This window comes from Puma concolor, chromosome B4 (assembly GCF_028749965.1).
Source record: "Puma concolor isolate L17-30 chromosome B4, mPumCon1.1.hap2, whole genome shotgun sequence".
NCBI lineage: Eukaryota > Metazoa > Chordata > Mammalia > Carnivora > Felidae > Puma > Puma concolor.
Window position 1 is genome coordinate 132,316,537 of NC_141673.1, and position 22,157 is coordinate 132,338,693.

Below are 22,157 nucleotides of genomic sequence, written 5' to 3' on the forward strand. Positions count from 1 at the left end.
AATATTTAGAGGAATATTGGTTATTTGATGTTTAAAGAAATTTTGTTTAATGTATTCTTGACATTAATACACTGGATTTTATAAAAAGCTCCATCTTCCCAGTGATACAGAATAACTATGAATAAACAAAATAGCTAGGGAACTTCTGGAGGCTGGCGGGTAAGATACTCAGTAAGACAATAAAACATTTTAAACACACAATAATAGATTGGCACAAGAATAAATGGATTAATGAAATAGGAAAGTCCAAAATCGACCTAAAACATGACAATTTAATAATATGGTAAAGACAACACTGCAAGTCAGTTGAGGGAAAATGTATTATTCAATGGATTGTCAGTAAAAATAAAGCTGGATTTCTATTTTATATCCACACCGGAATTAACTGCAAACTTATCAGAAATCTTAATAATTGTGAAGACTGTTGATTATTGCATCAAGACTTCACCTTCTTCATACATTGCTGTCAGACACTATTAGTATTGCTACGTTTCAGTTAAAGCCACAGTAAGGCCACAAGAGTAGTAGTGGCGTAGTCTGTTTTCAGCCATCTTGCCCTATTGCTTTCTAGCCCAGAATGCCACGAGAAATGCCAGACCAGAAACAGACTGTATAATGTAGGGTAACGGCTGTATTATATCAGCAGGTCCTACACACCGGTGAGGACAAATGAATGACCCAGGGTTTTTTTTGTTGTTGATTGAAACAATAAATAAAGTCATGCTAAAGCTCACTGATAATCAAAAGATAAGCAGATTAAGAAGAACCTTTTTATCAGATCATCAGATACTAAGATGTGAAAAGTGATTCTACCCATTGTGGTTAAGTATGGGTAAATATCTGTATTTGGAATATGTAAATCAGTCCATCTTTTTTAGAGAGAAACTTAGTAAACCTAGCAAATAGGCATGGCTTTTGATCTAAAAGTCCACCCTTAACTAATTTTCACCCGAGTATATGAAGTTAAATATATAAAGATGTCATACTGTAATGGGGAAATAGGTTTAGTAGAGAACCAATTATATAAATAAGAGAATATCCATATAATTAGCTCTGTATATACTCAACACAAAGATGCCCATTATATAGAATCAAAAAGAAGAAAAACATGTATATAGTGAAGAACAGTATGCATAGATGGAGCTTGTGTGTACATGTGTGTTACTAGTATTTTCAAGAAAAATGTATAGAACACGCCCCATTGATACTGGTTGTTGTTCCTTGGAGCGTGGTGAGGGAGGGGTTGGTATGGAGACACTGGCTGATGCATTTTTGTATTTAAATAATTTACAAAGAGAATATGTTCGTTTTATAATTAGAAAAAAAGTTAATTTACAAATAAAGATTGATCTAACATGATCCTTTGAAATTTTAAGTTAAAAAGTCTTTGTAAATCTTATGAATCTGGGAGAGCTTCAAGCAAATTCTACAAATTGGAACTTATAAACAATAAGACCTTACCCCTTTATTACCATTTTATTTGACTTAGGTCTCTTGCAAATATGGAGCCTATATCAAAGGCCATTTAAATTGTGGGAAAGCATTTTCAAAACCTTCGTGGCCTGTTAGTATTACCTGCTTAGATTTGAAGAATTACATTCAGCTCTTTCCTCATTTGTGCTCCATTCAGCAAATACGGAAAATTATGTGCAGTTTCCAAAATGCACCATGCTGTTTCATGTCCTTGCTTTTGGACCTGTCCTCCCCTTCCTAAACTCCCTCTGTATCCCCCAGACTGCTCTGCTGCCATCTGCTTACAAGAAGTCTTATGAAGCCTTAAAGACATTCTCAGACGTCCCAGTTTTGTTTAGTCTTTTGTGAAGTTTCAGCATCCACCCACTCCTAGCCAGGCCTATATAGTCACTTCACCCCAAAACAGGTTATACATGACTTGGATGAATTGTAATTAATTTATTTCTCTATCCTAATTAACAGTTTTTGAGCTCTTTGAGGAGAGAGACTGTCTTTTTAGTATTAGTATCTCAAGTAATAAGTAATAAGCCCAACGCACAAGTCTTCACTGAAGGTTTGTTTAAATAATTGATTAATAAATCCAGCGTCAATCTTGAAAACTTGTTATTAACAAAGTTAATCTGAACAGTAATAGATTCCATTCATTCCTGAATATTAATTGAGCACCTGCAGTATTTAAAACACCACTAGGGTATTTAAAACACCAGGGAAAGGGTATTCAGTGCAGAACCCCGCCAGTCTGGTGGAGGATTGTCACAGAGAAGCAGACACTTGTGACGCATGAGAAGTATGAAGGAAGATATGTGGTGCGGGTATGCACTTCAGGAGCATGCGGAGTCAGGAGAACCTACAGCATTGTGTGTTTGAGCTGCACCGGTAAACAGAGCCAGTCACTGGGGACTTGCACAGGTCTTCCCAGCCATACGTAAGAGGTGGGGGCAGAGGAGGGGGCGCCTCTGTCTCAGCTGCCCGTCAGGTTACTTTGGCTCTAATGATCGTTGTGTTTTAAGAAATAATGGCACTGAATGAATTGTTCAGTTTATGTTTACATATATCCCTGTGTACGTTAGAGTATTTATATTTTTTCATTTCTATCTTTAAGCAACGAAGTGGCGAATCTGTTAAAGTGCACCAACTTGATGTTGCTATTCCTTTGCATCTCAAAAGCCAGCTGAGGAAAGGGCCACCACTCGGTGGTGGGGAGGGAGAGGCGGAGTCTGCAGACACTATGCCCTTTGTCATGTTAACAAGAAAAGGCAATAAACAACAGGTAAGAAACTGGCCACCACAGGTGATTGTTACTTATCAAGTGTAAGCAATAACTTTGTTTTATAGGTTGTAAGTTATATTTTGCCTATAAGAGGAGAAGAGTTGGAAACATGTAAAGTATTCAGTGGTAGGGGCGCCTGGGTGGCTCAGTTGGTTAAGCATCCAACTTCATCTCAGGTCATGATCTCACGATTCATGAGTTCAAGCCCCGCATTGGGCTCTGTGCCACAGTTTGGAGCCTGGAGCTGCTTCAGATTCTGTCTCCTTCTCTGTTCCTCCCCTGCTCGCACTCTCACACTCTCTCTCTCTCTCTCTCTCAAAAATAAAGATTAAAAATAAAGAAATAAAGTATTCAGTGTAGAAGTAATTTTATTTTTTATTATGTATAGAAGACACAGCTGACTTCTTTTGAATGTATTTTTTTTCTAAAAAAAATTTTTTTAACGTTTATTCATTTTTGAGAGACAGAGAGAGACTGAGCGCAAACGGGTGGGGCAGAGAGAGAGGGAGACACAGAATCTGAAGCAGGTTCCAGGCTCTGAGCTGTTAGCACAGAGCCTGATGCAGGGCTCAAACTCATGAACCGCGAGATAGATCATGACCCGAGCCGAAGCCAGATTTAACTGACTGAGCCACCAGGCACCCCATTGAATGGATATTTTTAATTTATTTATTTATTTATTTTTATTCTTTAAAAGGAAAGGACATTTAAATTTTGAATTCATATGTATTTGTTAGAATATATAAATCCCTTGACTTTCAGGAGGAAGGTTTCATAAGTAAACTCAGGGTGGGAAAGGAAAGGAGGGTGATGACAGATACATCTCAAGAAAATGTTCGTGGTTAAGATTTTTCTTGAAAATCATTGTTTTTGACCCCTAATCCTTCTCCATTCTCCTTATACTGCTTCCTCCTTGTTTCCCATGTCTTACAGATGGCCCTCAAAATTATTTCCCTGACCGCTAAGCTGTTAGTTTAGGGATTCATACTTTGGTTCATACATTCATTCATCAAATATTATTGAGCATCTCGTATGTGCCAAATACTGTTCTAGGTGCTGAGGCTATGGTGATAAATAAAAGTCCCTGCCCTTGTGAGCTCACATCTTGCTAAGGTTGACAAATGTATTTGCAAGGAGTGAAAAATACTATGAAGAAAATAAAGCCCAACTCTCAGACTCAACTGTAGGATATATCACATATTACTAATTCTCTAAGAGTTTTTTCACATTTCAACATTTCTGAAATCAAGCTGCCTCTTAGCGTTTATAACTGGCAGCATTTTTTTCTGTTTTAGTGATGTGTGATATAATGGTGTATCTTACAATTAATGGACCGTCAGATTCTACGAAATATGGCAGCCACCACAACTTAGAGACGAGTTGAATGCCTGGCTTCCATATTCATTCACACAGTCACGTAACAGGTAATTGTTGTTCACTTGCTGTGTACCAGGCACTGCCCCGTGTGCAGAAAGTACAACTGTCACTAGAGTTCCTTCTCTCTTGGGAGCTTTCATTCTGGTGCTAGGAGGCAAACAGTGAAGAAATACGTAATGTCAGGTTGGGGGGAATGCTCGGAAGGAAAATAAAATAAAAAAGAGGCTAGAGAGAGATTGGAATGGGGGGTGCAGAGCCTGCTGTTCTGAATGGGACGATCTGCAGGTCCTCTAATGAGATGCCGTCTGTGATGGACGGGATAGTCTGTTCCCTCCGGCAACACAGCCTCCATGAGATGATGCCCAAATTAATTTTTATCTTTGCTTTTGTCAGATAATTTCTTACATGCTCAGAGGATCAGAATTGTGCGGGGTACATTATTTTGTTATACTGCAAGTAAATCTTGAGATATAAAAACTGTACACCAATTAGAATCCTGGAAGGGAGGACCAGAAAAGACTTTCCATCCTGTTGTATGTGAAGTTAACCTTGGCTCAGGCTCAGAGCACTGCTGTGTCTTCAGACATTGCCTTCATGATTCCTTTCCAGCCGTAGCCTTTCCTCCATTGCGGCCTCTGGGGTTAGTTCTCAGGAGAGCTCTGCCCTCACCCACCCTCAGGCCAGGGGTGAGCTCTGGCATGTCCTCAGTCCTGATCCTCCACTGAGTCCCTAGAAAAATAAGGGCGGGGTGGGGGGAGGGTTTGATCCAGACCCTAAACTGAGCTTTGCAAAACCGCGAGTTCATCATGGTTCCTAGGATTCTCCAAGCCCAGAGTTTCTGCTTTTCTTTTCTAGGGACTACATTGCTCTCTGAGCTTCACTTTTCTGTTTCAGTCATTACCTTTTAGATCTGCTTCATTCTCTCTTTTCTTTAAAAGCTCTCAGCCCCTCCCTGACCCCATCACCAAATGTTCTTGGCATGAAAGAGAGGGGTTTTTCATTGTGAAGGGCCGTACCTGACAACCTCAGGTAGCTGTCCCTTGGTTACCATTTCTGTAGCGCTGCTGGACATTCGTATTGCTGGCATACTTCTCGAACCCTTTTTCTTATCTGAAAGGGGGCTTAGGAATATCTTTCTGTGAAGATCAAATCACACAAAGGAAATAATTTGTTTTCTTCATTTGTCCCTCCTTTTTGTGAGGCACATGTGAAAATTCATTTTAACTTTGTCAACTCGTATACCCCATTTGACCTTTTTAGAACATGTAGGCATAAATTAAACCACAGCCTACCTAAGAAACTCCTGAGCTTTGAAAAATAAATTCATTTCAGCAGTCCTAAATTCTATCAAGCAAAGTAAGACTATGTGTTTATTTTGTAGAAGGAATATTTTTGCTTTAAAGTAGATAAATTATATACTGTAGAACCCAAATAACTATACAAAATGAAGAGTGGAAGTTCTTATTTCTTAAAATGTGAAAGTCTGTTTAATTTTTAAGGAAATGTTTTTATTGAACTTTATTAAAAAATATTAGCAAGCATGAAATGAGAGCTCAGAGTACTTGGTTTTTAAGTAAATTTTCAACTCATAAACTTTATTTGGAATTTTGGAAAATGTTCAGTTTCAGGAACATTATTTGAAGAAACATCACTGGTATTTTGTGGTCTGAAAAAGAAAGTTATTTTGTTCTGATTTTTATTTCTTTATTTAACTTTTGGGTGTTAGCCCTTCTGGTGCAACGGTTTTTCTAGAAATGTGAAATGTTTTGCCTTATAGGAATCTTTAATTTCTAAGTCAAAGATCTCTTTGTGTACCAGATTTGTGCTCAGAAATAACTTTCTTCTGTAGTCATTAGGAAAATAAAAATTTGCACCAATTAAATGAGTAGTTAAAAACAAAGAGGATAATGCTATTCATAATTTCTTTCTAGATTTAAATATTTATGAAATAGAGTAATGAATTGAAATAAAATATTTTGATCATTAAAACAAGTTTTAATGTAATAGGAGCATTGTATTATGGTTTAAAGAGCTTTTTTTGACTGCTTTAAACAAATATACATTATATTATAGCTTAATACTTGTAAACAACCCATTTCTTTCCAGTATTTTAATATTTATAAGGAGTCATCATTTATTTTATATATTGTTTATCAATTGATACTTAAAGTAACTCGGGATTATGTGTGTATATATGCGTGTGTGTATTTCAGTTTCAGCTACAGTTATGAAGTAGCTTTAAGGTACAAAGTAAATCACCTTCATTCTATTTTTATATTCCAAGAAATCTCATTCGAGTGACTTTAGTCTTTTTGTCATTTAATTTGCCATAAAGTAGTGACTCTCTTTTAAAAATGTTTTAAAAGCTTTACGGGAAAGGCACTGGTGAAGTGGCATCAGAAAATTGGCCTCTTGTGCTCTCTGTATTTAATACTGTCTCTTTGGTCTTCTTTTTAAGTACATAATACTTGGAACACTTTTGTCTCAGGCCAGTTAGTCTTATAAATGAATAGAAACCTATATTTTTCACATTTTTGATCAAATCATTATGAAATTTCTTACACGATGTTTTATGTTGTTTCATTAGTGTGGTAAATACCATCACCATTAATCTCGTCGTTACTGAATTATGAAGGACAATTCAAATGTTATTATTAGGAACCCAGTAAAGGGAAAAAATGGCCACCCTGTTTTCTCTCTGAATATGTTAATGTAGTGACAGATCGAACCATCTTAGAATTGCAGCTTGTGGTTTCATAGCGATCAAGAAAGTGTCTGCATGCTTTGCCTTTAGTGTTTTGTAAAACAGTAATATTTTACTCTTTCTACGTTTGCATGTATTTATACACATTTACAAACCAGTTTGTAAAGCCCCTGAGGAAAAACCAGCCAGCTGAATAAGTAAGAACATTGTAATATTTGGAATCTGTAACTTATCTTGAGAGACTCAGATTTGTTGCCTCTCTTTACCCTTACCATCTCAAATAAGGCATCTTATTTGACACTAGGAACAGAATGACTTAAAATTTAGCTGTGATTCTTGAAGCCTAATAGGTATTTTGCATTTCACTGAGATAGTACTCAACATTGCCCATATTTCTTTACTTTAATAAAGATAATAAAGTAATTATGGTAATAACAGCTAAAATATATTGAATTCCTACTATGTTTCCAGCATTGTTCTTTTATATGTTCTTTAAAATTGTTCTTTAAAATTATGTGTTAATTTATGTAGCTGTGTCTTTATTGATTTATACTGATGGGTTAAATTTTATTTAGAGTATTTGTCCCTTTGATGTCTATTTACTAACCAGATTTCACAGTTGTCGTGTTGAGGGAAGATTGGAAAATTGTGTCAAACCATCGTTTTGGAGATTATTCTCATAGTTGTGGTCTTTGTAGAATTTGACATCTCTGTCTCTGCTGTCCTAGTAATCTGGCGTACTTCTGTGTACAGAGTCTGTTTTAGTTCAGCTTTTCTCTACCATTAGTTCTTTTAGCAGTGGATTTGGAAATGCGGGTGCAACAGGATGCTTTCCTCATGAATAGGGCTGAAAATTAAAAATTTCGTTATGAATTACTGTGACATCTTAGTAATTATGCTGCTTATTAGGAAGAGTACATATATTATGAAGTTTTTGTTTCACATTAGATACATGTTAAGAGTCTGGCAGAAAATTCACTTGGAGCTGAACTTTTTCATTAAATTACTTTTTGTGTACCTTCCTGAGTTGTAAAACATAAATTAAAAGGTTTATCGGAGGGAACGATGGCCATTTTATTTTCACTTTGTTTCTGTTGTTTTTGTTAGTGGACGTAAGAGACAGTTGGGGCAAGTCCCATCTGATAGAGACATTCCTGATGCAGACTACTGCACAGGCCCAAGGATAGTGTGCAGAAGCATTCACGGGTTTCACTTTCTACTTGGTGGTTGTCAGTCTCATTCTGCTAAGAAGGTGATTTTTTTAATTGAACTTGTGGTTTTATTTTGCTGCGATTTTAGTTTCAGAATGTCCAGTAAGTAATGAGGGCAACTGTTCTGAACTTTGTTATTTTGGCGCATTATTAACAGGTATTATTTATGGAGAACCTGGTGTGTGCCGGGCCCTGTACTGCACACTCAGAGGTAGTACTACCTCAAAGGTAGTGTGGAAATCCTCCTTGTATAGTTGAGAGAAAGAGCTGTGAACCCCATCTGTCCGACTACAGAAATCCGTGTTCTCTGCAGCCTTGCCTGGCAAGTGCTTATTTCGTGAAAGCACTGACCGTAATGTGGAACTGAAAGGAAGTTTGGGGAAGAGGCAGAAAAAAAGATAGCACAGAATTCATAGTTGTGGATGAAGGGAAAAGCAGGACCATGATCAAACCATGGACAGTAGAATTTAGCAATTAACAGTCCACAACCTGCAGTTTTTAAAGGAGATGTGGTTGAGAGGATATGGAGATCCTTTTTTTTTTCTTTTTTCTTTTGGTGTGTAGTTGACATGAGGAAGTAGTTTTTAAAAGGCTGCGTTCAGGGTCAGAAGAACAAAGGATAATCCCACTGCTTGTGGAGAGATTTGGGAGGAAAATAGCTGTTCACTTTCATTTTTATCAAGTGGGAAGATTTCAGGGCACCTGGGTGGCTCATTTGGTTAAGCACCAGACTCTTGATTTTGGCTCGGGTCATGATCTCACAGTTAATGAGTTTGAGCCCCACATCAGGCTCTGAGCTGACACCGTGGAGTCTGCTTCAGATTCTCTCTCTCTCTGCGCCTCCACTGCTCGCTCTCTCTCTCTCAAAAATAAACATTAAAAAAAAAAGAGAGAGAGCAAGGAAGATTTCAACCAGGAAGGGTAAGTTGAAAATTGGGTAAAATCAGATAGCGTCCAAAGGGATAACTTATCTACTTTAAATGAGTCCCAGTCTTTAGGCAAAAATAAATTACATACTCGAGGACTGAAAGAACTTCTGTATGTAATTGTAGAGCAGTTATCGTTAAATTTAGAAAGTTTTTCAGAATGAGGCAGTAGTCAAAAGATTCATAAATGAGCAAATGATTTCCTTTTTCAAAGAGCAAGGAAAAGTACATTCTGAAAACTATATAATCCAGGAACCTTGATGTCAACTTTCAGCATAATTCTAGATTGAATTTTAAAACAGATGAATTTAGTCGTTAGGAAAATGAAAATTAAAACCTAGGGTGAAAAATACCACTATATACTCACCAGAATGGATAAAATTAAAAAGAGATAGATAGGTGGATAGATAGACCGACCAACGGACCATACCAAATGCTGGCAAGGGTGTGACACAACCGGAACTTTCATACACTTTTAGTGGAATATAAAATGGCATACCTACTTTGGAACACATTTTTATAGTTTCTTAAAAAGTAAAACACACCACGGGGTACCTGGCTGTCTCAGTTGGCAGAGTGTGCAACTCTTGATCCTCGGGGTCATGAATTCGTGCCCCATGTTGGGTGTAGAGTTAATTTTTAAAAAATTGAAAGGTAAAACACACCAGGTATTCCCAGCTTTTCATTCCTAGCATTTCACATTTAAGAAAAATGCAGACATATGTCTACACAAACATTTGTTAAATATATTTGTAATAACCCCAAATAGAAATCCCAAATGCTATCAACAAGTGAGTGGATAAACAAATTGTGGTGTATAAGACAAGGAAATGCAGCTCTACAATAAAAAGGAACAAACTTAATACATACAGCAGCATGAATGCATCTGAAAGTTGTTGCGCAAAGTAAAAGAACCTAGACAAAATAAAATGTGTGTTGTATGATTCAACTTACGCAAACTTTTAGAAAGTACAAGCTATTCAGTAGTGACAGAAATCAAATTGGCAGTTGCCTGGGGGTGAGGTAGAGAAAGAGATGGTTACAGAGGGACAAAAGGAGCCTTTGGAGGTAATGGACATGCTCATTACCTTGATTGCAGTGAGGTTTTCTTGATTGTATGTGTATGTGTGTGTTTTTTTTTTCTTTAAAAGATGGTTTTGAGCTCATAAAATAGAACGGGATAGTTGCAGGGAGTCTGTACTCAACCACTCAGCACATTATGTCAGACTAAGCTCATCAGGGAGAACAAGTGAGGTCTGCTAGGCTGGTAGCCAAATGGACTACCATTTTTTTTTTTTATGTTTGTTTATATTTTTGAGAGAGAGATAGAAAGCACGAGCAGGGGAGGGGCTGCGGGGGGCTGCAGACAGAGGGTCTGAAGTGGGCTCCATGTTGACAGCAAAGAGCCGGACGCGGGGCTCAAACTCATGACCTGAGCCAAACCAACTGAGCCACCCAGGCACCCTGCCAAATGGACTACCTTAAATATATTTTTATTTTGCTATATGAGACACTTAGTTATCTACTGTGGTAAAGATGAAGTGTAGTTAGTTGGGTTTGTAGATGTTTTGTACCCACACTTAACTACTCTTCACCTTAGTGTATCTGGCCAACTGCGCGTAGTGTTCTGGGTATTACGTTTTAAGAGGAATATTGACTGACTGAAGAGCATCATATAAAAGAGAATACCAGAAGAAGACATCTGAGATAATAACAAAGAATCAGATTGTCAAATCAGATTCAAATGAATCAGGATTTTTATACAGTGTTAAGCTTTACTAATAATTTCAAGGTTGCAAGCACCAAAAGGGCGTAGGTCGCATAGGTCAAGCAGAGAGAGGTCTGGGATCCTGAGCACAGCTACCTATGCCCTTTCTTTCCTCATGAGGCATGCTGTTGATCCAAAGTATTAGAGGAGGTCTCTTAACTGAGTTGTGCATGTTACACACAGCAGAGAGAATTCAGGTTGTGAAATGTTTCTGTCTTGTACTCAGATAGTTACATAGCTTACTCATCTATTTCCAGGGAACCATGGCCCTTAAATTCATAGATTTCTATCTAAGTTTGTTTACCTTGCACAATCCACAACCAGGGATATCCTGCTAAAAACAAAAGCATTTCACAGATAAGGACTCTCTCTCATAACAGAGAAATATGTCTCACAGGGCAGTTGCTTAACTCTTCCTTTGTTCTAACATTGCATTCTATCTTTAGAAATAAGGTCTGTCAATACTAAAGGTGGAATAGATTTGTTCTGTATTGTTCAGGAGGCCAGAACTGGTTCCAGAGGATAGAAATGAAAAGGATGCAAGTTACAGCTTGCTATATAAAAGCCTTTTTTGACAATGACCCATAAATAATAGGGTCTGTATGATGGAAATTGATACCCTGTTGCTAGATGTGTGCCTCCAAACATAGTGCAGGAAAAGAGAGGCTTCTCCTTTTCTTGAGGTTGAACTTGATGGTCTTCCATTTCCTAACCAACCCTACTGGGTTTGTCTCTAGTAGTTTAAGACTATTGTCTGTTTATGTTCTTAGATGATACTGTCTTTATTTAGATTTATTTGAAATCTTTTTTTCTTCTTTTGATTTTCTCAAGCCATTTGTGATTTCTTTTGTTATTTTTTCTCAGTTTAAGATCCTTAATGTACCCATGTCTTCCCAACTTGCTGCAAATCACTGGAACCAGCAACAGGCAGAACAAGAAGAGAGGATGAGAATGAAAAAGCTCACACTAGATATCAATGAACGGCAAGAACAAGAAGATTATCAAGGTATACAGTCACTTATAGGACAGAAGTAGAAAATGTTTATGCCTCTTGGGCTTTTTAAATATAGAATATCAGAGTTCTCATCTCTCCCTTTTCATGTCATCTTTGTAAATGTTTAGCCTGAGAAGTTGATTGTTTTTTATATTCCTTCCTATCTTCATTTTTCTCACTTACTTGCAAAATAACAATATAATTTTCATCATACCTTTGCTAACTCCATTATTCAGTTAGATCCCATACTGTTAGAGCTATGTTTGCAGCTGAGATGAGGATCAGTTTTTAATTGCGTCATGTTGCCAGTCATCTGTGAGCAAATTAAATCAATACATAGTTATTATCTTATTTTGTCTGTTTGGGAGTCCTGTCTCAAGGGCCCCGTGCTTCTTCAGATTTGAGAGTATACTCAAATTAAGATTCCAGTTTTGGGGCGTCTGGTGGCTCAGTCTGTTGAGCGTCCAACTTCGGCTCGGGTCATGGTCTCACAGCTCGTGAGTTCGAGCCCCGCGTCGGGCTCTGTGCTGACAGCTTGGAGCCTGGAGCCTGCTTTGGATTCTGTGTCTCCCTTCTCTCTCTGTCCCTAATCCACTCGCATTCTGTCTCTCTCTCAAAAATAAAATAAACATTAAAAAAAAATTAAGATTCCAGTTTTATGCAGATAAACCGAACACTCTTGGATTAACTGGAACCTTATGTGCACAGAGTCCATGAACACTTCATAAACCAGCCTCTTGGCATTTCTGTGACACCTAAATTTTAGAGTCATAATATGTCTGTTGATATAGCACTGTACTGACACACTACTTTCTATGCAAGAGGTTGTTGCATAAATAAATATTTGGTTTTCTGTCCTTGAGTCTGTCTTCTAGAATCTCTTCTGGTTGATACCCCACATTTTTAATAATAAGTAAGCTAGTACTCAATGTAAAGGGCTTAACTGTGAGCTGGACACTGTCTTATGTATTGCAGTTCTAGGAGATAAGTGCTTATTCTCATCCCCATTTGACATTTAGGGACATTTAGGGAAACTGAACTGGAAGACCCATGGCTAGTAAGTGGCAGAACCGAGATTCGTTCCAATAGTGTCTTGTCTAGCTCCAGACAATATGCTTGTAGCTATTGAACTAGACTGCTTTTCATACTGTTTTACAGCCTCACAAGATACTTCTGTGGTGGCCAAATTGACAGGATGGGGGACATTGGATATTAAATGATATTAAAGAGCATGTCTCCTCTCTTGATGTGCTCTTTCAGAATTTCTTAATCATTATAGACTGTGTAATGGTGATTTTTGTTTACTCCCCTACCTAACAACTAGTAAACGTGATCTCCCTAGGGTTTTATTTGCTTCATGGAGGGAAGTACATTTACCAGAGTTAGCCACCTTTTCTGTTTTGCTCCTGCTTACAGAAATGCTGCAGTCTCTTGCCCAGCGCCCAGCCCCAGCAAACACCAATCGGGAGCGGCGGCCTCGTTACCAACATCCAAAGGGAGCACCTAATGCGGATCTAATCTTTAAGACTGGTGGGAGGTAGGACAGTCCGTCTCTCTTTCTTCTGTAGCTGTTTGTTTTTCATGAGGTCCACATGAATAGATTGTTCTGGATTACACCTAATGATAAAGGCCTGATTACTAGCAAAATAGAAAAGTCTTTGAGTTGTAAGTATTTGAGAAAAAAAACCTATTTATAGAATAATTACAGGGTTTTTTTCTTTTTTCTTTTCTTTTTTTAATTTCAGCCACAGTGATCTTGGCTTTCACCCTCTCTGTGTGGACTTCTTTGGATTTTTAAATTTTCTCTTTTGCATTCATAGAGATAACTAGTTATAGATGAATTTGAGAGAAATCACAGGCTTTTGTGTTAGAATTTCTCAGGTCAGTGTTAAGTAATCCATGTTTACAAAAACTCAACCTGTTTCCTAGACTTTCAGGCTTGCAGGTTGAGTTTGTTTTGAGGTATTTTGTTTGTTTTTAATTGTAAAATGTCCTCCTGGGATCTATGCCAGTTTTACTTTTTTTTTTTATTTTTTTTAAAGTAGGCTCTGCGCTCAGCACAGAGCCCAATGGACAGCTTGAACTCGTGAGCCTGGTATTTGAGTTGGATGCTTAACCAACTTAGCCATGCAAGTGTGCCCCCCAACCATGCTAGTTTTTCTTAAACTTGAGTTGCTTAAAGTGAAATAGTTAAAACTCTAGAAGGAATTTTACATAGATGTTTCCTAATAAGATCTTATTCGTCTCTTAAGGGAGAAAATTATTTAAAGTTTTTCTGAGATCTGATCTAAAGACCCATACCATCAACTCAGTTTTCTGTCTTGTGGTCGAGTTATGATCAAAGGTGTCATTGACTTTGCTGCTCTTACTGATCTCCTTCGGGGTATTAGTGTTTAGGTAAGGACGTACATCAGCCCCAAGACGTCACCTTGCTGTTAGGGGCGGGCAGGTTAGGTGTGGAAGGGATTGTGCTCTGAGCGGGAGCAGAAGAGTTCATTATTGTGTAGAGGCAATGCTGGGGAAATGGCACAGGTCTCTTTTACTTGCTCTGTGTTTGTTCCCAATAACATTTTTCTTTTTCTTTTTCTTTTTCTTTTTTTAATTTTTTTTACATTTATTTATTTTTGAGAGACAGAGAGAAACAGAGCACAAGTAAGGGAGGGGCAGAGAGAGAAGGAGACACAGAATCCCATGCAGGCTCCAGGCTCTGAGCTGACAGCACAGAGCCTGATATGGGGCTCAAACTCACAAACCGCGAGATCATGACCTGAGCCCAAGTTGGGCGCTTAACCGACTGAGCCACCCAGGCACCCCATCACATTTTTCTTTGAACTATATGCTTAGACAGTTCTAATCAAATTGCTGGTTAGAACATTGGTTTCTCATGGCAGTTTAGGGGTCTGTTTTTTAACATCTATGGAGTATAATGTTTTTAGAAATCCAAGTTAGAACTGATGTACAAATCCATCTAATTAGGCATAATAAGATACTAGGTTATTTTTATTATCCAAGCTTCGTTAAAGTCTTTTAATAAAATCTTTTATTAGTACTAAAATGTGGAAGCCAGCTATTTTAAGAGGCCATGCAAATTTTAGTTTTCAGCTTTTATATTTTCTTACATACCTTTAAATATATTTCAGTGTTCTTGATATACCCGTTTCTCTTCTTGTCTCATGATTGGTGAACAGAGCTATTAGAATATTTTATCTTGAGTGGCGCCTGGGTGGCTTAGTCGTTTTAGTGTCCAACTCTTGATTTCAGCTCAGGTCATGATCTCACAGGTCATGGGGTTGAGCCTGCGTTGGGCCCTGTGCTGACAACATGGAGCCTACTTGGGATTCTCTCTCCCTCTCCCTCTCCCCCTCTCTCTCTGCCCCTCTCCCACCCATACTCTCTTTCTCTCTCAAAAATAAATAAACTTTTAAAAAAGCAAAAAAAGAACTTTAAAAAGAGGAATATTTTATCTTGATGTTTTCCGTCAATTTCACCTGTTTATATTACAGCTTAACATCTCTGAACAGCATTATTTCTGTTAAAACCTAATCCCTTCTTGAGTCACATAATGCAAGTACAGTGTCTTTTCCTAATTTTTAAATGTTTGGGTAGATTTATAGAATCAGTAACTATGACATTTGGTACATAATGAGTATTTCCGGTATGATTTGCTCCCCTCAGCATCTGCCATGGGTTCAGTCCTCCTGCACTATGACAAATTAAAAAGTACGAAAAGATAAAGTCTTTACCCTCAAGTCTAGTGGGAAGACTAAGTATGGGTACTTGAAAGAGCTAATTCTGTCCAAGTCATACATTTATTTAAAAAAATTTTTTTTTCAACGTTTTTATTTATTTTTGGGACAGAGAGAGACAGAGCATGAACGGGGGAGGGGCAGAGAGAGAGGGAGACACAGAATCGGAAACAGGCTCCAGGCTCTGAGCCATCAGCCCAGAGCCTGACGCGGGGCTCGAACTCCTGGACCGCGAGATCGTGACCTGGCTGAAGTCGGACGCTTAACCGACTGCGCCACCCAGGCGCCCCCATACATTTATTTTAAAAAGCCATTGAGAGTTTATTAAGTCCCAGGCATTTCCTAAGCAGTTGGGGGAAAAATATGGGAAAACAGATGTGTGAACTTACATATGCTAAAAGATAAACATAAAGCTATACCTTTCTTAGTTTGCTGCCAGTTATTCAGTTGTTTTTCCTCATTCTCTTTAACTTTTTGTTTTTCCTTCCCTCCCTCCAGCCCCTAGTTAACCAAACTTGGAAGAATTGGCCCTGTTTGCTCTTTCTTCCTCCCCTCTCACTGGTGTGGCTGACTGTGGTCTTCTGCCCTCCCCCACTCCCAGCTGCCTCCCTGTGCTTCACTTCTGTCGCTTTCAGGCTGCCTCAGCAGTGCTTAGCATGTGGCCCCTCTTTATCTTGACATACGCTGTCTTCCCTGGACTTCTGTGGCTCTCGTGTCTTCTGGTCTTTCTCCTCCCTCCTTGACTCCTCCTCCTGTCTCCTGACTCCTCTATGGGCTTGCCTCTGCCGGGAGACGCTCTGTCCCTCTGGGTCCGTCCAAGCCCTCCTGTCCTACTCTTGTGCACTCTCCACAGGAGGCATCCTTCCCTCCTGTGGCCCAGTTCCTTTTCAGAGCTCCTGGTCAGGTCTCACAGTTTAGATTCTGATTGCATGTCCAGCTGTCTTCTAAACAACCGTCTAGAAGGTGTGTCCCTTGCTCCTATGCCACTCTCCTCCTCTGTTCTCTGGCTCATCGAGTGGAGGCACTGCTGAGCCAGTTATCCAAACTGGAAATGTAGGTTTTGGTTTGGACTCTTCGCTCCCTCAGGTTCCATGTCTAGTTAATTGACAAATACTTTGATTCTACTACTGAATGGCTCTCACCCTTGCCTGTTTGATTCTGTCTCTGCTGCTGAGACCCGAGATCAAGCCGCCATCACCTCTCATCGCATTGCTGCCCGCAGCTCCCACATCTGCTTCTCACTCTCCAGTGTCAACCCTTCCAGTTCATTCTCTGTGCTGTCCCCACATTGTTCTTTCTAAAATGAAGTCTGTTGTCTGAGGAGGTGAACTCTTGTGCTTAAAATCCTCAGTGGCTCCTCATGGCTTGTAGCGTATAAAGTCCAAACTCCTCAACTTGGTTACCATGGCCCTGCATGGTGAGGGTGTACTTACCTTATTGGCTTTATCTCTTTCTCTTCCTTCCTCTACTCCCAACCAAGCTGGCCTTTCTGTCTTTCTTTCTGGTTTCTTTTTTCACCTCCCTTGTTTGGAACTTTTTCACGCTTTCCTCTGGATATCTCCTGTTCTTCCTTCAGGTCTTACCTTGATATTCTCAGATCTGACGTAGGTTGGTACATATATGCTGCCTTTGCTCGCTGTATTTCTACAGACCTTATCCTGTGTAATCGCCTGCCAACTTTTCTTTATCCCCTGTGAGACTGAGAACTGAGGCAGAAATGAAGCCGCGTCTTGTTTTCTACTATGGCTCTTGTGTCACTCTTGTGCCTGCCATACGGTAGATGTTCAGTTAATATTTGTTAAGTGGACAAAGGGACTTTTAAAAATCTGTGTTTGGTCATTTAATAAACTTTTTCCCTAAGCTCTGTTCCCTAGAAGCTCTTTTTTCCTCATTTCCTGATTTTGTGAAAGTCCCGTTTCTTGAGCTACCATCTCTTCCTGTCTTAAATCTCTTCTTAAAATAATAACTAAAAAAAAAATGCTGACTTGTCCATCATTCTTAAAAATGGCTCTCTGTAAAGATTTAAGGTACTTTTCAAAGCCAGTGCTCTCGAAATAGAGGTGTGAGTGAACATGGTAGAGGAACAAGCAGTCACGTAAACAGGAGTTTTTGAGCACCAAGTGTTCTTGGCCATTTTTTTAAACTTAAGTTTTAAGTGAAGAAATGTAGTGATTTGAAAGAACATAACTGGTGGGGTGGAGTTTCCTGGTGGTTTGGCACCTCTTTATTTTTTTTCTATTTTAATGCCGGGCCAGACAGTGGAAAGATGTGTATCTAGAGCGGTGGTTCATCCGCTCCCTTAGGGAGAAAATACCGCGAGGTGAGTTCCTAAACAGAGGAGGGAAGAGAAAACTTGTCAGGTCTGAGAAAGTGTTTTCAATTTGACTTTTAACTTGGCTACAGCTTATTTTAAAAATTAGTTACTAACATTGTTCATGTTCTATGGCAAATGAGGGGAAATTCATTTGGAAACTGTTTATTAAAGCAGTTAAAGTTCCTTACGCAGGGATTTTGATAGGTTCCCAGACATGAAATATAATGATTTAAAATTTTTCTAATCACAAGGTGGTCCTTAAAATAGGCTGTACATTAAAATAGTGGCCGTTCTCACTGGGCAGTGATGTCCTAATAAAGTATAGGCCTTTGTTTATAATGTGTTAAAATGGCAGTAGCACTCTAAATAAAACAATTAACCAGTGTAGAACAAGGTTGTTTTCCACTCTGCTGGTGTTGAAAAAACTGAAACTTTACATCTCTGGCAAGTGTTAGTGCTGATATGGTTGATATGCTAAAATTCAAATGAATTAAACCAGTGCTCCTTAAACTTTATTTTTATTTTTTATTTCAGTTACTTAGGTAACCTCTATACCCCATGTGGGGCTCGAACTCAAGACCCCAAGATCAGGAGTTACACACTCCTCCGACTAAGCCAGCCAGGCACCCCTTCTTAAACTTCAAAATATGTATTTTAATCATCGTGACTCTTAGTAAGCTGCTGGTTCTAACTCGTTTCTAACAACATCTCCCAGGTGATGTCAAAGCTGCTAGAATGCAGATCTCACTCTGAGTACCAAGTGTGATTTATACTATCAGACTTTTCTTTAAACCCATCATAAGTAGATGCGCATTTTTTGTTAGGTATTTTCTTTATGTCCTTATTATAAAGTTAAGTAATTGATACTTTTGTTGTAAAGCAGGGTCCCTTGTAGAATAAGCACATAATCCAAAGCGAATATTTTTAGGTACTTTCTGAGCTCTTACATTTTTTAAGTCTCTCAAAATTATTGTTTTGCCTATAAAGCAGTCAAATAATATTCTACACTATATACAGGGATATATTTGTCTTATCAAAGACTGGACATTTTTCCCCCTATCATTTACTATATTTATTTAAAATACTCCATTTTAGGGGTGCCTGGGCGGCTCAGTCGGTTGGGCATCTCACTCTTCATTTTGGCTCAGGTCATGATCTCATGGTTTGTAGGTTCTAGCCCCGTGTCAGGCTCTGTACTGACAGGGTGGAGTCCACTTGGGATTCTCTCTCTCCCTCTCTCTCTCTCTTTGCCCTTCCCCCATTCCCTCTCTCTGCTCCTCCTTCATGTGCAAAATAAATAAACTTTAAAACACTCCATTTTAGAACATTGCTTTGTCTTGACTTCAGGAAAGAGACGTTTCTTTCTCTCAGGGAATACTTGTGTTCTTGACCGTCTTCCATTCAGTTCAGTCCCGTTTTAGATACGTCCAGCCAAAGATAACACTTTTCCATACTCACATCTTACTCTTTGAAATCAGTTTCTCGCTAATGTAACTTGCCTTGTGAGAAGCAAGCTGTGTGTTTGCTAGTGCTGCCATAAGAAGTACCACCACTGGGTGACTGTAATGATAGAACTAATGTCTCAGTCTGGAGGCGTCTGCAGGGCTGCTTCCTCCTGAGGGCGGGGAGGGACCGTCTGTTCCGGGGCCCCCCGTCAGCTTCTGGTGGTTTGCCCCAGTCTTGGCATCCCTTGGCTTTCCTTTGTCGATCCAACACCTCCCATCTTCACCCGGCGTTCTCCCTGTCCGTGTGTCTGTGTCCACTTCCCCCTCTTTAGGACACACACTGGATTGGGGGCCCGTCCTACTCCAGTGTGGCCTCATCTTTACTAATACCCTCTGTACTGACCATTCCAAATAAGGTCGTATCCTGAGGTACTGGCGGTAGACTTCAACATGTGATTTTGTACACATTGTACAAACCCTAAACACTCAGCACCTTAGAAAGTAGTTACCGGAACATTCCAAGACCACCTATCTGATCACCATCAGCATTGCTCTTTTTAGTGCCTGCCCCTCTGTTCCTGTTGTTTTTCAGTCCAGTAGGAGTTTGTGTGCTTTTTTTTTTTAAGCTGCATTTATTTTGAGAGAGAGAGTGTATGAGCACGAGCAGGGGGGAGGGGCAGAGAGAGAATCCCAAGCAGTCGCCACGCTCAGTGAGGAGCCTGACGCCAGGCTCGATCTCACAACCTGCAGTTAATACGTGAGCCAAAATCAAGAGTTTGTCACTCAACCAACTGAGCCACCCAGGCACCCCTTGTGTGCTGTTTAAGAAGCACTGATTTGCCTGGGAGACGGTGGTCTTTAGGACACCTTTTCTTGCCGCAAGTTTGCCCTCAGTACTAGTTCTCTTTAACGTTGCCCTATTTGTACCTCCAGGAGACGTTGATCCAGCAGCACGTGTCATTTCATTAGGTCCTGTATCTGATGTTGTGGATAGTGGAGTCCTCCAGCAATTGAATGAGAGCAGTGGACACATCTCAGCATGTCGGTCTAGAGAGTTGCGAATCTAAACCTGGGACAGGCTGGGGCCGTGAGGCGGGAACAGCAGCCTCTGCCAACACCGGAACAAGCCGACGCTTCCAGATAAGGCGGAAAGGCCTTTTGCAATGGAAATCACGTGAGGGTTAATCTTCTCTTGAGAATAGCAGTCAAGAAATGAGATGGTTAACTTGACTACTGAGCAGTTACACCAAGAAGAGCGTCAGTGAGATGACTGAGCCAGAGAAGAAACGGTTGTGATGGTAATGGTATGGGGGAAATGAACTTGAGTTTTAAATTTGATTTGAGTTACAGTGTCTCTGAATTGAACATCCCATGTTGGAAGAAGATACATTTGGGGGCTCCAGGACTACAGTAGAAAAGTATAGAGCAAGCAGTAAAATCTTCTAGTAAAAACTTACATGCAGGACAACAAAATGATGAAAGATATCCAAATACCAGATAATCCACCAGGAAGGCTTTTGTTTAGGAATTTGTTTCAAGAGGAACAAGGGATGAGGGAGAAAAATCAGTTTTATCCATCAGAGTCAGTAATACAAAATTGCCTATTAGGGTAAAAGAAAAATGTGAAGACTTAGTATACAAAGAGCATGAGTTCAGATGGCTTAGGGGAGTCTGACACCAGCCCAAGAAGGGAGAGTTGAGCCCATTGTAAGTATCATTGAAAACAGACAGCGTGCCGGTCAGCATGTCACAGAAAATGGACGAAGGACAACAAGAAGGGGATCAGAAGATTTTGTTGACCTTCATGGGTTTACAGCCTTTGTCTCTAAACAAAGTATGGAAACAGTAGAGCTTTTATTTTGCGTTTGTTTTTGTTTTGTTGTTTTTGTTTTGTTTTGTTTCCCCCCCCCCCCACTAAATAGAAATGAGGGTTCTTAGTCTGTTTCTGGCAATCTGTTAATTTATTAGGATAGTTGTCTTTCGTTTGCTTTCCGATAGGCATAGTAAATTTAGTTAAAGAGCACATCTGTATGCTACAACTTGATTACATCTTTTTTTCCTAGCTATTTTGCATTTTTTCTTTTACCATGTTTCAGTTTCTGCATGTAGAATTAAATAAGAAACAAAACTTGTAAAGTTGTAACATTTCACATGGAAATGCTGCCCGATCTTCACCAGCTTCAGAAATCTGACCTTTGCCGATGCTGCAATAAAGTGTTGTCATTTAGATTTGGCGTGGTCGCGCTTTATTTGGCTTGGGTTTTGAAGATTTATTAATGGGTAGATCCTCCGCGTCCTTCTGGAACAGTTTCAGAGTCGCTTTCTTTGGCCAGGCCGCGCTGGTGCTGCTCTCCCTGCAGCATCGTGTGTTTGCATGGTTTTCCCGGGTGCCTGAGTCAGCTCACCTTCGGGTCAGTACAAAAGGGAGCCTGTGAATAGAACTAAGCATTTTTAGAATAGGCTTGAAGCTGGTTAGGATGGAAAAGGTGGTGACACAGCCTGGCCCAGCGTGAGGCAGCGTTTATGATTTTACCCGTGTGCGCACAGTAGGATTGACAGAGCCTCTGAGCAACTCAGAAAGGAATCACAAGAACCATTGTTTTCAGTTTCTTTCCAGGTGTTCATTTCAAGGCTGCCTTAGGCAATCCACAATCTGAGAGTCAGTAGAATTTGAAAAGAAATAAACTTTTAATTAAAAAAAAAAAAAAGTTTCAAAACTCCATCTGTTAACCCATTTTTCCAACCCTCATTGCCATTTTTGTCATTGTTCTATATGCCATCACCTGTGATTCTGTGTCAGGGGAAAATGGCTTACAAGTTTTATTATTTTTCTATTCTTTCTAAGTTTGAAATTACTAGAGGGAGCCAAGGGTAATTCTAATGTATATCATACACAAGGCAGAGAATATCCAAAAATCAGCTGCAATAA

General features: G+C 39.4%; 1 protein-coding gene across 2 annotated transcripts in view; it reads left to right on the plus strand.

Annotated features, from left to right (window-relative positions):
- Window positions 1-21,455, plus strand: part of UPF2 (UPF2 regulator of nonsense mediated mRNA decay) — a 112,723-nt gene extending 91,268 nt beyond the window's left edge. For both annotated transcript variants that reach the window (XM_025930354.2, XM_086714977.1), the window contains exons 19-22: window positions 2,576-2,743; window positions 11,594-11,735; window positions 13,140-13,260; window positions 20,162-21,455. In XM_025930354.2, coding sequence (XP_025786139.1) covers window positions 2,576-2,743; window positions 11,594-11,735; window positions 13,140-13,260; window positions 20,162-20,171 — 441 coding nt within the window. In that variant the 3' untranslated portion in view covers window positions 20,172-21,455. The remainder of the gene's footprint in view (window positions 1-2,575; window positions 2,744-11,593; window positions 11,736-13,139; window positions 13,261-20,161) is intronic.
- The last annotated feature ends 702 nt before the right edge of the window (window positions 21,456-22,157 follow it).